This window comes from Athene noctua, chromosome 6 (genome assembly GCF_965140245.1).
Source record: "Athene noctua chromosome 6, bAthNoc1.hap1.1, whole genome shotgun sequence".
NCBI lineage: Eukaryota > Metazoa > Chordata > Aves > Strigiformes > Strigidae > Athene > Athene noctua.
The window spans coordinates 47,066,712-47,081,158 of NC_134042.1; the positions used below are offsets into that span (position 1 = coordinate 47,066,712).

General features: G+C 47.5%; 1 protein-coding gene across 5 annotated transcripts in view; it reads right to left on the reverse strand.

Annotated features, from left to right (window-relative positions):
- The window catches only part of CEP170B (centrosomal protein 170B), a 59,560-nt gene extending 45,396 nt beyond the window's left edge, over positions 1 to 14,164 (reverse strand). For 4 of the 5 annotated variants that reach the window (XM_074908871.1, XM_074908870.1, XM_074908869.1 and 1 more), the window contains exons 1-3: positions 14,069 to 14,164; positions 13,254 to 13,370; positions 12,363 to 12,498 (exon numbers count right to left, since the gene is read on the reverse strand). In XM_074908871.1, coding sequence (XP_074764972.1) covers positions 12,363 to 12,482 — 120 coding nt within the window. In that variant the 5' untranslated portion in view covers positions 12,483 to 12,498; positions 13,254 to 13,370; positions 14,069 to 14,164. The remainder of the gene's footprint in view (positions 1 to 12,362; positions 12,499 to 13,253; positions 13,371 to 14,068) is intronic. The other variant, XM_074908868.1, reaches the window with a different exon arrangement.
- Between the last annotated feature and the right edge of the window lie 283 nt (positions 14,165 to 14,447).

Consider the following 14,447-nt stretch of genomic DNA (forward strand, 5'->3'; position numbering starts at 1 on the left):
TAAACTAACTTGATATGGGGGTACAGGGAGAGAAAAGCAGGAAGGATTAAATATTATTTACTACTATAAATAACCAAAGGATAAACAGTAAATGCTTCCATGGTTGTTTAAACAGTTCACGGCAGACAATACACTATTTGCTTGGAGAGGGGAAAAAAAAAGAAATCATCACTGAAGGCTGTCAAGACTACGCCATAATTTCAATAAAATTATATCAATACACAGTGAAAACAAACCCAGTCAAACTGAAAGCCTGGGGGGCAGGATCTCAGCTAGTGCAAACTAGAAGAGCTCCATTTTTCACCAGCTGAAGCCAGTGGCCTCATCACTAGGGACATTCCTATGTGGGATGATTTCTTCCTGTTTTTCAAAGGAAAAAAAATATATCATTTTCTGAAGTTATAAACCAAACTTATTCACAACAATGTATACTGGAGTTGATTTAAATTCTAGGATGTTTTCCAAGTTGGAGGGAGGTTAGTAAACTTGGGATGAGAAAGAAAGCAACTCTAGGAAAATTCAAATTTAAAGCTATGTTTTAGAACACTGAACTGGACAGTGATTTGGCACCATCAGCTTTGCCACAATACACACGTACCAAATGCACCTTATCTTCAAAACACAGTATGACACTTCAGCAGAAATAGTGTCAGACTTCCAAGGAAGAAGTGTGAGAACACACTCTCTAAATAATTTTGAAATATGGCCTAAGTGTCACAGCTATAAAGACACCAGACTGTCTGTATTTAGACCTCTCTCTCGTAACTTGAATTCTTGCTGCAGTTGACCTCAAGCAGTCACTGGAAGCGGTCACTCCACCAGCACACGCACGCGACAGACATCGAGACCTCCCTGGTATCTCAGGCCAGGGGAGGGTAGGGCATGCTACCAGAGCAGGGAGATAAGCCAGGCTCTAAGTGAGCTAATCCTCTTTTTCCTGGGGATCCACGAACAAGTTCTTGGTGAAAAGTCCCTCTCTCTTCCCAAGTATAAACACACTTGTTTCCACAGCATCACTCTCAGCAAGCCATTATCTACTTCCTTGCAAGCATGCAGAGGCAAAGATTGTTTTAAGGGAACTCCTTGGTGAGAACACAGAGGCTTTTTCCAGACAATCTACTACCATTTGCAGGAATTTCTTCTGCCCCTGCCAATGTCAAGCACAATGGTAATAACCGAACAGCTGCTAAACAGCACCTCCCCTGCAGAGCATGTGAGCCCAGGAGACCTGTCCAGAACGACCCTGAAGTACCAATACTAAGCAAGCATTTACTTGAGCAGAAGGCTGCCCTTCCACCTTGCGATGTCCCTCACATCATTCAAACATGCTACTGCCAGCAGAGGCAGTGAGGAGAGGGGCAGGTGACTCCAAGCCTCCAGCTGCCGCAGTAATACAGCTACCCAGACACTGCTGAATTTACCAGATGTCAGCTCACATGAGTCCCAGCCGAAAAAAAAGAGGCAGCACTCAATGCGTTGCTGCCCAACTAGGGCCACTCAGAGAGCAATCGCTCCCCAAAGAAACAAAGAACCAGTGGGTCAGGCAGAGCCAATGCAGTTGTGGACACCCCACTCATATCTCCTGCCACGCTGAACCCTAAATAGGGGAAGTGACATACAGCAACGCTCTCCCAGGAGGGGCACACGCTCTCACCCCCATTCAATCCCCACGCTTGGTGTCTGACCCTGACCTGAAGGTAGGGCAGGTGGTTAAGTGTTTGCAGTGCAAAGCTGCTGCTTCTCTCTGTTACTGTTCCTGTCAGATGCAGCCCCTCAGTCTGATTTGCGATCGCCCAAGTGGCTGCAGCAGGTATGTGCAGTGTAACATGAGGATGGTCCAGGTAAGGATGGTTGAGAGATGCTGCCCAGAATCTGCATGTATCGCAGCAGCTGATGCTTCACGAGCTGGGGCTGTCCCAGTCCCTCACACCCTTTGGGAGGATGTGAGAGGGTTTATTCCCACCACCCTGCCTGCCCAGAGTCAATTCCCACAATCATCAGGTATAGAAATCCCCTTTCCCCATCCATGGGCATTTATATAACCACATTTCATCCTGCTGGACTCAAAGACAACGATGCACAGGGGTCCCACCTGCACAGTGCGCAGAGGCGACGTCTGTCCTGGTCCCTCTGCTACCCAAAATTGTGGACACCATTGTCCTCAACAGGGTGCAAGGGAATGTTGATTAACTAGTGCAACAGTGTTTGCTTTAGCTTTTTACAGCATGTCACGGATGCTCATTTAAAGATTAACAGAATTTAGCCTCCTTCCAAGGGCAGAAAGGCTTCCACCCCCAAAAGCTAATCCAGACAAAAAATTAGGGTATCTGTTAGCTAGTCACATGTCATTTAAAAAAGGGTTTATTTCTGGGAATCAGCTGTCTCCCTGGATCTGACCCTGATGTAAGTCAGCACAGCCTTTGGGCTGCTGTATTTTACAACAGCTGACCACAGCCACTCAGGGGTCCCAGACCAGACAAGGGTCATCATAGGGGAACAGAGATGTATTCCAGCAGCATGATAGTCCCCTACATAAAAGCAGGAAGAGGTCAGCAAAGAAACTAATTTATGCCAAAAGTTCCCATCCTCCAAGGTAACTTCATCTGTGTTCAAGACAGAGTCAAAATGATATGCAAAATTTGACCTGTTGTCCTGATACTACCTCTCAGCATTTCTTTAAAGAGCACATCAGGAACATGGCAAACTGTTACATAGATTGCACTTCTATGAAATTTCATGTTTTTGTGGAGAAGAGAGGAATTTTCTTAGTTTTGTTTACAATAAATCAGCAAACATCACAGGAACTGGCAGCAGGAGTCCCTATGGGCCTGTCTCCAAGGACACTCAAAAAAAAAAAAAAATAAATCACACCTTACTTATTTTAATGCAGGCTTGCTAAAGATTGCTCTTACTGAGAACTGAGGTGTGGTTTATTTCAACATCAGTCACATTTAACATAAACCACTCCTGTCTGCAGCGACAGCAGCAACCCAGTGCCTGATAGTGCTTTTGTTCTCAGAGAGAAGCCAACTGCCTCAATTCCAGTTCAAAAGTTTCTAGACTGGTGAGCCCAAGAACAGTCCTGCAGAAGTCTCTTTCAGCCCAGCAGGCCAGTGGTTTCTATTCCATGACCCACTACATCACAGAAAGTGATTTAAGAAGCTCTAGTCAATACATGTTATAGAGCAACCCACAGGTGCAGAGCTCCCAAAGGTCTGCAACTCCTCTGGAAAGATTTGAGGCATCTATAAATTTCAAAGCTGCAATTAAGTTGACTGAATCACAGATGTAAGAGGACTCCCTAGCTTAAATGCACACTTGCACCACATACTGAGCCTTGCTTATGATCAATCACAACCTCCACAACCAAAGGCAAGACTGATGCTGGGAGGGGACAGACAGGTCCCAGTGGAAAAAAAAAAAAAAAGAATTTCCAATAAAGTGTTAAAAAAACCCTGAATTATCCAGATGTCAAAAGCAGAAAACAACCAGTACACCCTAGCAGATAACCTGTTTTTTTCACCAGAAAAGCAATTCCAATGGGGTAAGCAGCACTCTTGAGCTATGGCAAAGATCACTGCTTGGATCCGAACAAAACCAGAGCTGGAGCACCTCAGATGAGATGGAGAAGGGCAAAGGAGGCAAGTAAGGGAGGTGTCCTGCCAAGAACTAGTGATCAGCATGCAAGAAATAAGGCTACACTCTGAGAGGCTGGGAATGAAGGAAGAACATAGCATCCTCACCATCTCCCAACACCAGACCTGTTATCAAATGAAAACAACTCTTGGGAAAACACAATGTGTGCTTTTCTGATTAACAACATTTACGCTTCTCTGAAGGGAAAACATGGACACTGATTTGTTCCTACACTAAGCTCATCCAGGGCTTGCATTTCTAGACATTTAAATCACTTCCTAATACAAGGCTGTCCTGCTTCTCCATCATACTATCTACAATGCAACATGTTTTAAACACCTAGCAGACAAAATGCACATACAGCACATATCTAAAGACAGTGGTATTTTATAGCTCTTCTTTCTTCCAAGATGATACTAAGCACCTCTGGGTCTGCCACTCCTACACATCTTAGGTCATCAATCTCCAGTCATGCAATCAGGCAGCTCGCTTGCAATTCTCAAAACTGCAGGCATCAAACCAGCAAAAGGCCCTGCTTAGCATGGGAGCAGCGAAAGCAGCTTCAGTAACACGCAGGAATCTCCACAGATATCATGCTGGCTACACGTGCTGCAGATACCCTCCAGCTCTGTGTTTGGTGAGGGGTCTGATATGTAGGACAGAGCACTCAGGATGAAGGCATGAGCTGCAGAGATGCCAAACAAAATCCACAAGAAACAAAACCTGCTTAGGAAGGCAAGAGGAGATACAGCCAGCCAGCCTGCATTTCCCCACAGGGCCGGGGAGCAGACGCAGCTCAGCTGTCTACGTGGATACAGATGCTGCTTTTTCCCCAGGAGAATTACCATGGGCAAAAACCTACTGCTCAGGGTTGAGATTTGGACCTCTGCCCTGGCACTGCCACGAGGCATCGTGGTACTGGATAAAATAAACAAACGAGAGCAGTTTCCCTATTCCTCAGTGGAGTCTGCTGTGCATGTCTGGCACAAGATAACTGCAGCATTCTGGTGGCAGCACACAATAAACATTTGCTCAAATACTTTCCACAGAGAACAGGTTACATTTCTGCCAGTACTGTGCTCCGCACAAGTGTCCCAGTAAGGAAATACAAACCTCTCCCAGTGTCCCACTTTAGAAGGGAGACAGACAAAGCCAAATTTAAACAAAAAAAACAAACAAACAAAAATACCTTGTATTCTGGCCTGAAATATAGTTTTTGCTCCTCGGGAGTAAAACCCCAGACAACATTCACTGACAGATAGGAACACCGAGTCTCCCTCTTTCACCACGATGCATTTCACAGAGTGGTATATATTGGCCAATTCAGTACTTTTCCAGAATATCAGCGAATGGTCCATCCCACCCCAGGCTGGTTATAAGTGTGACACCCCGACACGAGGCAGCCTGATCCCTCCCAGGGGCATGTGCTGCCTGTTTCTAAATGACTCTGCCTAAGCAGACAAATGTCTCTTCAGCAAAAGTAGCCACCTCATCCTGGGATTGGACTCACTTTACAGCTCCCAAGCTGCAGAGGCTTCTGCCTTCAGCTTTGCTACCACCAAGATCACAGATCTGTGGCAGGACCAGGGCCTGAGTATTCATGCAAAAAATAAGGCACCGAACAAAAGAAAGAAATCCCCCAGGAAAATGAAACTGTAATCCCCACAGCTTGGCACAGGGATTTGGAGGCTGGCATAGTTCCCATAACAATTTAACCCATTCTTTTTGGGGTAGAATGGATTTTTTGCTTGCCGGTTCCCCTTCCCAAAGTGCAGCATGGGTTAAGTGACCCAGGGTCAGATCCTGACCGCACTCAGGGAACATGCTGCCCACAGCAGCACCGGCTTTCCCTTGGTCTTACATGGCCACTCAGGAGGCATGGAAAAGCATTATCTTCAGTGGCACAGAAGCCTGAATTTCTACAGCACAGCCAAGCTGCATGCTAGCACCTGGATCAGGATCTCAGACATGGCAGCGGTCCCCTTTTTCTCTGCCTGCTTCAGAGAGGGACAAACCCTCCCTCCTCAGGCCAAGCTTTCAGCGCCTCACCAGCCACATGTAGCCCTCTCAACCCTAATAACCACCTGTCTGCAGTGCCACCATCACCTCCCTCCCTCCCCTGTTTCCAGCAATGAATTCCCTCACCCAGGTTTGCCAGTCCTGCCATGTCTCCAGCCTCCTCAACTCACATTTCATCAGTCATTGTAATCCTCCTGTCAACTGCATGTTAACACAAAACAATGAGAGAGGCAAGAGCCAAAAAGACAACTTTAGGCCAGGAAATACAGGATGTGCCTCCTTCCTCTCACAGCTGCTGCCCAGGCACCTAGAAACACTACCTGTCAAAAAGCAGAGGCTTCCCAAGGCTAGATCCTTTCCCTTCTGCCTGTAAGACACCTACTTCCCTTGTGACACCTAATGAATGCAATTCCCAATGCCCTGGGACTAACTCAGGTGCTAGTTTACACCCTCTGGATAACTGCACTAAAACAGCACAAGTGGGGCACCGCCCTGTCCCAACTACAGCTTTCCACTCCAGCCCCACACCTCCATGGGGAAGGAGGTCGGGGACACAACAGGCAGCAGAGATTCCCCGTGGCTTCTACTGGGAGCTCCCAGTGCAGGAAATACCTGAGTGATGGAGGGATACAACTTCTGCACGGCAGTGAACTCACCCAGAAGTACCAGGAAAAAGGTAATCTACCAAGTTCACACCACCTGCTTTCTCCCAGCATAATGCTGTAGACAAACTATTGATACACCACACCCATTCACACTTGTTTATGTATACAGTTACTCAACTACATAAGAGAGACATCATATTACCAAGTACAGCCCAGGGAAGACATGAAACATCAGGTCAATGAAACCTCAATTTGACCAGATGTCACATCCAGGCAGAGTTCACCACCACACTGTATTATTTGCAGAGTGCACCCTGTGTACCAAACACAGAACAGATCCTGCAGGGAAAAAATACCCAGTAACGACACAGTAACAGATTGCATCTTCATGCCTGTGTACACAGGGACAGAAGCAGGATTACACAGGCAACCTTCACACTGGTATGTCATCACTGCTCTGCAGTTATAAACACTTGGCTTAGCAGTCATAAGAATGTTCCTTCAGTGCCTAGAATGCTTGTAATTCCGCAGCATTTTACCAAAGCAAGCTAAAAAGAGGAAAATGTCTATTCAAGCAGCATCATAACCATTTATCCGATTCACCAGCAGAACGAACTTGTATGCTCAGCTCACAAGCCCCTAACACTTGAACTGACTAATTGATACCACAAGCAGCATGCCATGTCCCATATGGACCAGTGACAGATGCTTGGCTAGTAGTGTTCACAGCTATCCGCTGACACCAGAATAGAGTCTTAACCCACCTCAGGCCTACAGGAGATGCTGCTCAGCAGTCCCATCCTGCAATGCCTGCTTTCCCCACACTGAACAGCTTCTGCCCCTTACACACCCTCTGCTTTTCCAAGTCCTGCCCTCCTCTCACTCTGCACAGAGGACAGACTCCTTGTTGTGCCTCCCTGCCCAGCCAAATCCTTATCTCCTGGTGAGGCTTTATAGGGTAGAAATCCAATGACTAGATGCAAAGATCTGGCCTCTGGCTTCCTGAAACACAGGTCAAGAGGTTGAGCAAGTATTCTGGAAGTATCATTATACTCTTGGCTTTCCTCAACAGCTGCTTTGACCACTGTCTGAGTCAGGATACGGGCTAGGTGCTCCTCAATCTAATCTAACGCAGTTGCTCTTACATCTAAAGCCCAGCCTTGTGCACTCCTGCACCTAGTTCCTCCTTGCCCAACCTGTGACAGTTCTGTCCTCCAATCTGTCCTCTCACCAACCTCACTACCAGATAAAATATGACTAAGACAACAGTATCAATCAAGTCCCTGCTGACCATATGCAAACCCCAACTTTTTTTCAAAGGTTTGGAACTTGGTCAAACACACTTAGATTATTGATTGGTGGAAGGGAGATCACCCCTGACCTAGGCATTCACACTTGAAAAGTGTCACCCCCCCAGCTCTACAATATCAGAACTTCAAATAATACGTTAAACATAGTATTAAATAGTTTACATGAAGAAAATGGCATTTTTCTCAGAGTTGCTCACAGCAAAGACCAAAGAAGGGAGCTGATCACATCCAGAACACACTGCCTAAAACAGATGCCTGGAAAATAAACTCTCATCCCAAACAGCTACAAAGTTTAGCAGAGTTATAAGCAATTGAGCTGTTAAAAGGCTCAGAGGACAAAGGCATAAAACAGAAAGCATCACGCCGTCTGCACCTACTCCTGCTGTAACACACTCACATGAACAAACTCACCCGGTGTGTGACAATAGCATGCCCAAACCACTGCTCTAAAGAGATGGAAACACACAAGGGAGCACTGGTCAAACATTTTGCATTTCCAAATTTTCAGTAAACATCTCTCTCTCAAAGAAAAACAGGAAAATCATGACCCTGCCTTCCCTTCTGTTAAATATTTACATCTAGCAAAAACACAAAAGATGTTTTCTTTAGGGGCAGAGGGGAAAGTTTTAATAGTTAAATGAAAATGTTGAGTTTGCAAAATGTTTATGCCTGAGTAAATACACATCACATTAAGCAAATTATCAAAGCTGATAAAAATGGCAACTATATTCCCAGTAAGGATGGGGGTGATTATTTTGTTCTAGATGGTCCAAAAACCCTCTTAATTTTGGTTTTACAAAAAAGTAAACCTTTTCAGAGAATTACTTCCTACCACCATCAAGCTTCACAGAAAAAAAAAAAAACACTAGTGCAAGTTAGTAAAAGTCTAGATTTCAATACTCCTGCTGTTTGTTGACTGTTACCTGAAGGGAGCCAGTGAGACAGTTGAAGAAATTGAGCACTGTTCTTCAGAAAAGGGCAGAACTGAGCCCTCGACTCTGCGTAACAACACTGTGCATGCCAAGCTATGCTACATGGCATTTTTCCTCATGCATTAACATTCAAACCCAACGTAAATCTCGCATTTACTTGTACTAGAAGCTTTACAGTGCTGCAAAAACATTTAAAATATTTGTAATCCTCTTAGTAGGCACAGAAGATTTCAAGGTAGATTATGTTTCCCCACCATCAAACCTACTTAAAATTAAGCTTAAAGACTGGATTTCTTCACCACTTTGTTAACCAGAAAGCAAATCTAGTACCTGTATGAACAAGTAAACACACGTGAAACTCGAGTTCGATTGTTTGGTGACAAAGACATCATTTTTTGCTGTTTAGGGATCCAATACCTTGAGACAACATGTTCTAAGAAAATGTCAAAAGATACGACTACTCCTAAAACAGTAAAATGAGAAAGGTAAGACTGCAAAGTCTCCAGGACAAAAGTTATCTGTGTCATATGCTTGCGTGCCATCTAATACACATGGAGTCAACAGGGAACCACAAACTGTATCATGATGAAATCACTAAGCAGTAACAGTCTTACAGATAAAAAACCACCAATCAGGTCATCCAGTCTGTTCCCCAGACACTGCCAGCCTGCTCCCAGTTGTGCACTTCAAGGGATTAAATGCCAGTATCTTGAAATACATAAGCAAAATAATCGTGCAGTGAATATACAGTTTCAGGGGCAGCACCACAGAAACACTACAGGTGCAAACACTGTCACAAGAGCTCTGCCCATCTGCTCCGATAACTGCCCTGCTTCTTAAGCTTTCCCCAAGACAAATGATTGTGCCAGTCTGCACAATGATTTTGTGACACGGACAGTCACAGTAGGAAAAAAGTCTATTTTTAGATCTCATCCTCCATCTGCTCACACACAATTTTGCTTGGGTATCAAATCTCTGTTCACAGTCCACACTGAGCCTTACTATGGTCATCTCATCTGGAGCCCAAGGTAGCTCTGGAAAACATCTTTATAAGTAGTAAATGGCTAGGAAAATAACATGCTGTGCTGTTCCAAATAAGGCCTTACATGTGATCCATGAAAAAGCTTTATTTCTGGATATAGTAAACTAATATGTTTATAATGGGTCACATGTAACTCACCCCATGAAAATAAGCAGCTGGCTTTTACAGACAATGCAGAGGCTTCATTCTCGTGAAATAATGAAAACTTCCTTTAATACCACCACCTATGAGCCCACCTATGGCTCTTCACTCTCACAGATACTGCTGGCTCCTCCAAGAATCTCAATTCATTTACCTTGCAGAAAAGAACATGGCAAATGTAGAGCATCATAAGGTTGCTAGTCCACATACAGCACCGACAAGCCAGCTCAGACTTGCAGAGAAACATGCAATACTCCGTGTGGTATGGAGTGGCCCACAATCCACGCTGTCCAGTCAACCCCATAAATATCCAGAGAAATAAGCAATACCTTTTAAGCATGACTGATATTTGGGTACTTTTATTTTAGGGTGCGCAACTTAAAGACACATGACTCTCAGAGTGCTGAACCCTAACAGTAATTTAAAAAAAAAAAATCAAGTACCTTCAAAAGGTATTAAGATGGACACCCTAGAACTCAGGCCATTTTTGGAAACGAAGGCCACTGTGTACGTTTTCTCCCTTCAAGTCACAAGAGAACACGGCAATCAGGTTTCCGAGCAGTCAAATGCAGACTTACAGAAAATATCAGGACATTTTTAATGTCTCACCTTTACAAGCCTCACCAGTCAGACACGTAGAAACATGAAATAAAAACCAGCGTGATTCATGGGAAAATCCAAACAAATGATCTGCTGTGAACAGGAGTATGCTTCAGACTGAAGCACAGTGTGGTGCTAGGGCCTGAATAACAGGCCTTGAAACAAAGTTGACCTCTAGATGAACCTCACAACCAAACGTTATCCATTATTAGTATATGCTAATTAGTAAAATCTATATTACCATTAGCATTTATTATTAGTGTTTGATCATTAACGCAATATGTATGCTTATTAGTGAAAGATGTAGTTTAGACAAAATTGTAGTGGGGATGAAATGTCGTGAGAATGTATCCAACTTTCCTTGTTTAGCCTTGTTCAAGGCTGAGAACCCACGTGTTTGCCCTTGTGAGAAAGTCCCTTGGTTCTCTCCCCCGAGCCCTGGGCAGGCTCTGGGTGGAATTCAGCAGGAGGATGAAACCAAATGTTTTTGCTCAAAAATCTGCTGATTTTTGGTATGTAAGGCTGGACCCTCTTGCTGTGGTTTTGGATGCCTCACCTACGGGTGGACGCACTGTGTAAGACTTCCCACTTGCAGGGAAAGGTTCTCCAAATCCTCGCTGCAACCAGGGCTCCCCAACGACTGCAGATCTGGACGTTGGTAACGTACGCAAGTGGTGATGTATCTTTCTTAATCAATATTCTCCCCATCGTGTAGTGATGATTAGGTGCATTGCCTTGCTTATTCTTATTTTCTGTTAACTGTATTAACTGTTATTTTCTAGTTAACTGTATGTAGCAATAATAAAGTATACTATTCTGTATTTTTCTTATTGCTGATTTTCTGTATTACTTGGTTATATCCTTTAATTACTAACAGCAAAATAAGCCTACTCTTTTCACTCTGGTGTCTGAGTTTAATTGGCATCCTCGATCAGCAAAACACACAGCCATGCCATTCACTATCAGCTAGGAAAGCAGTACAGACACTGTAAGTTCTCCTTTTGTGGACACTAACATTTTATTACAGCTAGTCAACACTTTTCCTTCCAAGTACACCTCATACAAGAACTTCTACACCCCTGAAGAGACCTCCTGCTAACGCATCACACAAAAACCCTGCAGTAACTTGGTAGATCATCAGGACAGCGTAGCAGTGGAAATTATGAGGAAGGAGACCCAGCTGTGCAGGCAGCTTCCTAATTTTGCCACCAACAGGCACTTTTGTAAAGCAGCAAAAGGGGGACACGCAGGTGTGGTCAAACATTTTTTTGCATTTAAGTACTCACGGCATGGGCCTAGCAGAAACACTGATTTAATTCTGAGCTTCTACAAATTCCTGAGCCAAACTGACCCCGTCAAAAGCTCTTTGTGAGAGTCCAGCTCCATTTGTTTGGAGTGACATCCGTTACATTATGATATCAAACGTGAGACCATAGTCAACTTTTCAGACACACTGCATCAGGTCCAGAAACACATACCGGTATGGGAATCACTAACAGAAGCTGCAAGTTTGCCTTATTAACACAATTGCTTTAGGGAGGAGTCACCACCTTACTCACCCCACCAAAACAGCTAGAGTTTCTCTGCTAAAAAGCAGTATTACCTACCGTAACAATAATAAAAAAACCATCCAAGTGAGAAATACAAGCACAGACAGTTTAATCAAACTCACATGGAAAAACAGGCAAACAAAAAGCCCTGCCCCCATTCAAATCACGTGTAGTAGTAAACAGTGCATGTATTAAAAGCTACAAAACCCACCATCATAACTGCAGATCGGGACAGAACGGTATGTCTTTGCTTACTACTCCTAGCAGTATCAAGATAGTTTATCTATTTGATTAATCTCCAACCGCTACAGCTCCCATCCATCTGATGACATAGCAGTTTGAAAGAAGCTTCACTTGCACTTTCACAAACATATAAAGTCTTCGTGGGAACAACAGACCACATAAAAAAGGAAGTTCATTTTAAGAGATGTCATTTGAAGAAAGCATGAAACATCTCTACAGATCCCCAGTGTTAGATACACATCTACTGCATCTTCAGAAGAAATAACCAAAAAAAGCCATGTTACCTGGAGCATCAGTTCACAGTCATCTCTGCCAACAAATATCATCTCCCGAGGGAGCCGATGGCGAATGCCAGTGCTGCTCACCAAGAACCACGAAGTCACGCTCATTTTGGCGCTTGGCATTTAATCTTTATACATCCTAAATACAAAAAACATGAGAGACGGTCAGCTAATAATGAAGCGTGGAAGTATACCAGTGCATAGCTGCAGTTACCACATTTCCCTGCACCATGGAACCCAGCGCTGCCTCTTGCACTTTGTGTTGATGTCTTAAATTTCTCATGGCAACAAGCAGTTGTGAAGTGTGTGCCTGGATCTGCTGCCCAAGTGCCATGTGTAGGAGCTCTGCAATCCTGGAAATACTCCCACCGCAAAGTAAGGCTAGAGGTCTAAAGAAAGGATTGTTTAAAAAAATTAAGTAAGCGCGCAGATGAATCCAATCAATGAAATTATGAAATGTGGTGGGGGAAAAAAATAAGACCTCTTTTCCAGAACATTTCCTCGTTGCTAGCACTGTGCACAAATCACAGTCTGAGCTTCCCCTGTCATCAAAGATCTGGGCCAGTGTATCAGTAAGGTGACATAACCTGGCTCCTCTAACCTTTCACAGCGCAGTCCCAGGAGCGGTTACACAGGTGCTGCGGAGGAGAAGAACCTCCCCTATGGCTCATCCCACTTCCACGCTGCCAGCAGCTGGGAGCCCACAGATCCTTCCTCCCTCACAGCATGAGCTGGTCCAAAACCCAAACCGCACTGCTGCTACCCCAGGACAGGAAACACAGGCTGCCGTTCCCAGCGGGGGGCTGTGGTGTACACCGCCCCTCTCCCCCCCGCAGCAGGCAGAGGAGCAGGCAGCTGCCACCTGCGCGGGCAGCGGCGGCGTGCAGCACTCACCGGCAACTCTCCCAGCAGCACCGGCTTGTTGTCGCTGCTACAGCCCGGCTGCAGGCTGCCAGCTCCTACGGCCTCTCCTCCTCCCTCTCCCACAATATCGCATCTTCCTCTCTCTGGCTAAAAGAAAATAAAAGTGGCACTCATCAGGCTCTCGCCTTCCCCTCACCCACCTCCCGGCATCGAACTTGCATTCCTAAATGCACCGAGGGAAGGAGATCTCCATTTTAGCCGGGCTGCGCTGCGCTCCCCGGCCGGATCGCCGGCCTCCCCCGCCGCCGCGGCCCCGGGGTGACTCCCGCGGGGAGGATGAATGACCTCCCCCGCCAAGGCGGAGGCCTGGCGGGGACACACACACACGGAGCGAGCTCGCACCCCCCGCCGCCCTCTCCCCCGCTGCGGACGCGCAAACCCTCTCTGGGAGCCGGCGGTCCGGGCTGCCGTGCCCGTGTCGCGACATGCGAGCGGCCGCGCCACACGCCGCGCCCGCCGCCCGGCCCTGCCGCCCAACGCCGCCTCCCCGACAAAGCGCCCGGGGAGGGGACCCGGGCGCCGCCGGCCGAGCCCCCGGGGCCGCCCCGCACCGCCCCGAGCACGGGCCGCGCTGCGGAGCGGCCCCCGGCACCGGCCGCTTCCCCGGGGCCTCGGCCGGGCCGCGCTCGCTTGCCGAGGGGAGGGCGGGCAGCCCCGGCCGGAGGGGCCGCGGCGGGCCAGGTGCGGCGCGGGGCTCCCGCTTCCCCCCCACCATGCCGGGCGGACCCGGCCCTTTGTCTGCCGGCGCCCGGCTCCCCCCGCCGCCCCCGGCCCGCCGCCCGTACCTGCTGCGGCCCTGGGCGCGGTGGCAGGCCGGGCGCCGCGCCCCGCCAGCCGGCTCTGCCTGCCCCGCGGGCCGCTCCCGGCGCCCGCCCCGCCCCCGCGCGCGGCAGGTTCCCGACGTCAGGAGGCGGCTCCAGCCGGGCCCGGCCGCCCCCCCGCCCTGCCCGCGCCCCTCGGGCCGGCCCCGGCTCCGGCCCTCCCCGGGGCCCGGCACCTGGGCGGCGGGTGTGACAGCGGCCGGCGGGGCGGCCGGGGCGCGGCTCCTCAGCGCGGTAACAGCCATGGCCGGGGCTCGCCAGGCGCAGCGGGGCCTCACAGCCCCTCTGGGACCGGGACGCAGCGGCCCCTGACCGTGGAGGGCCCGACAGGCGAGCTCGAGGT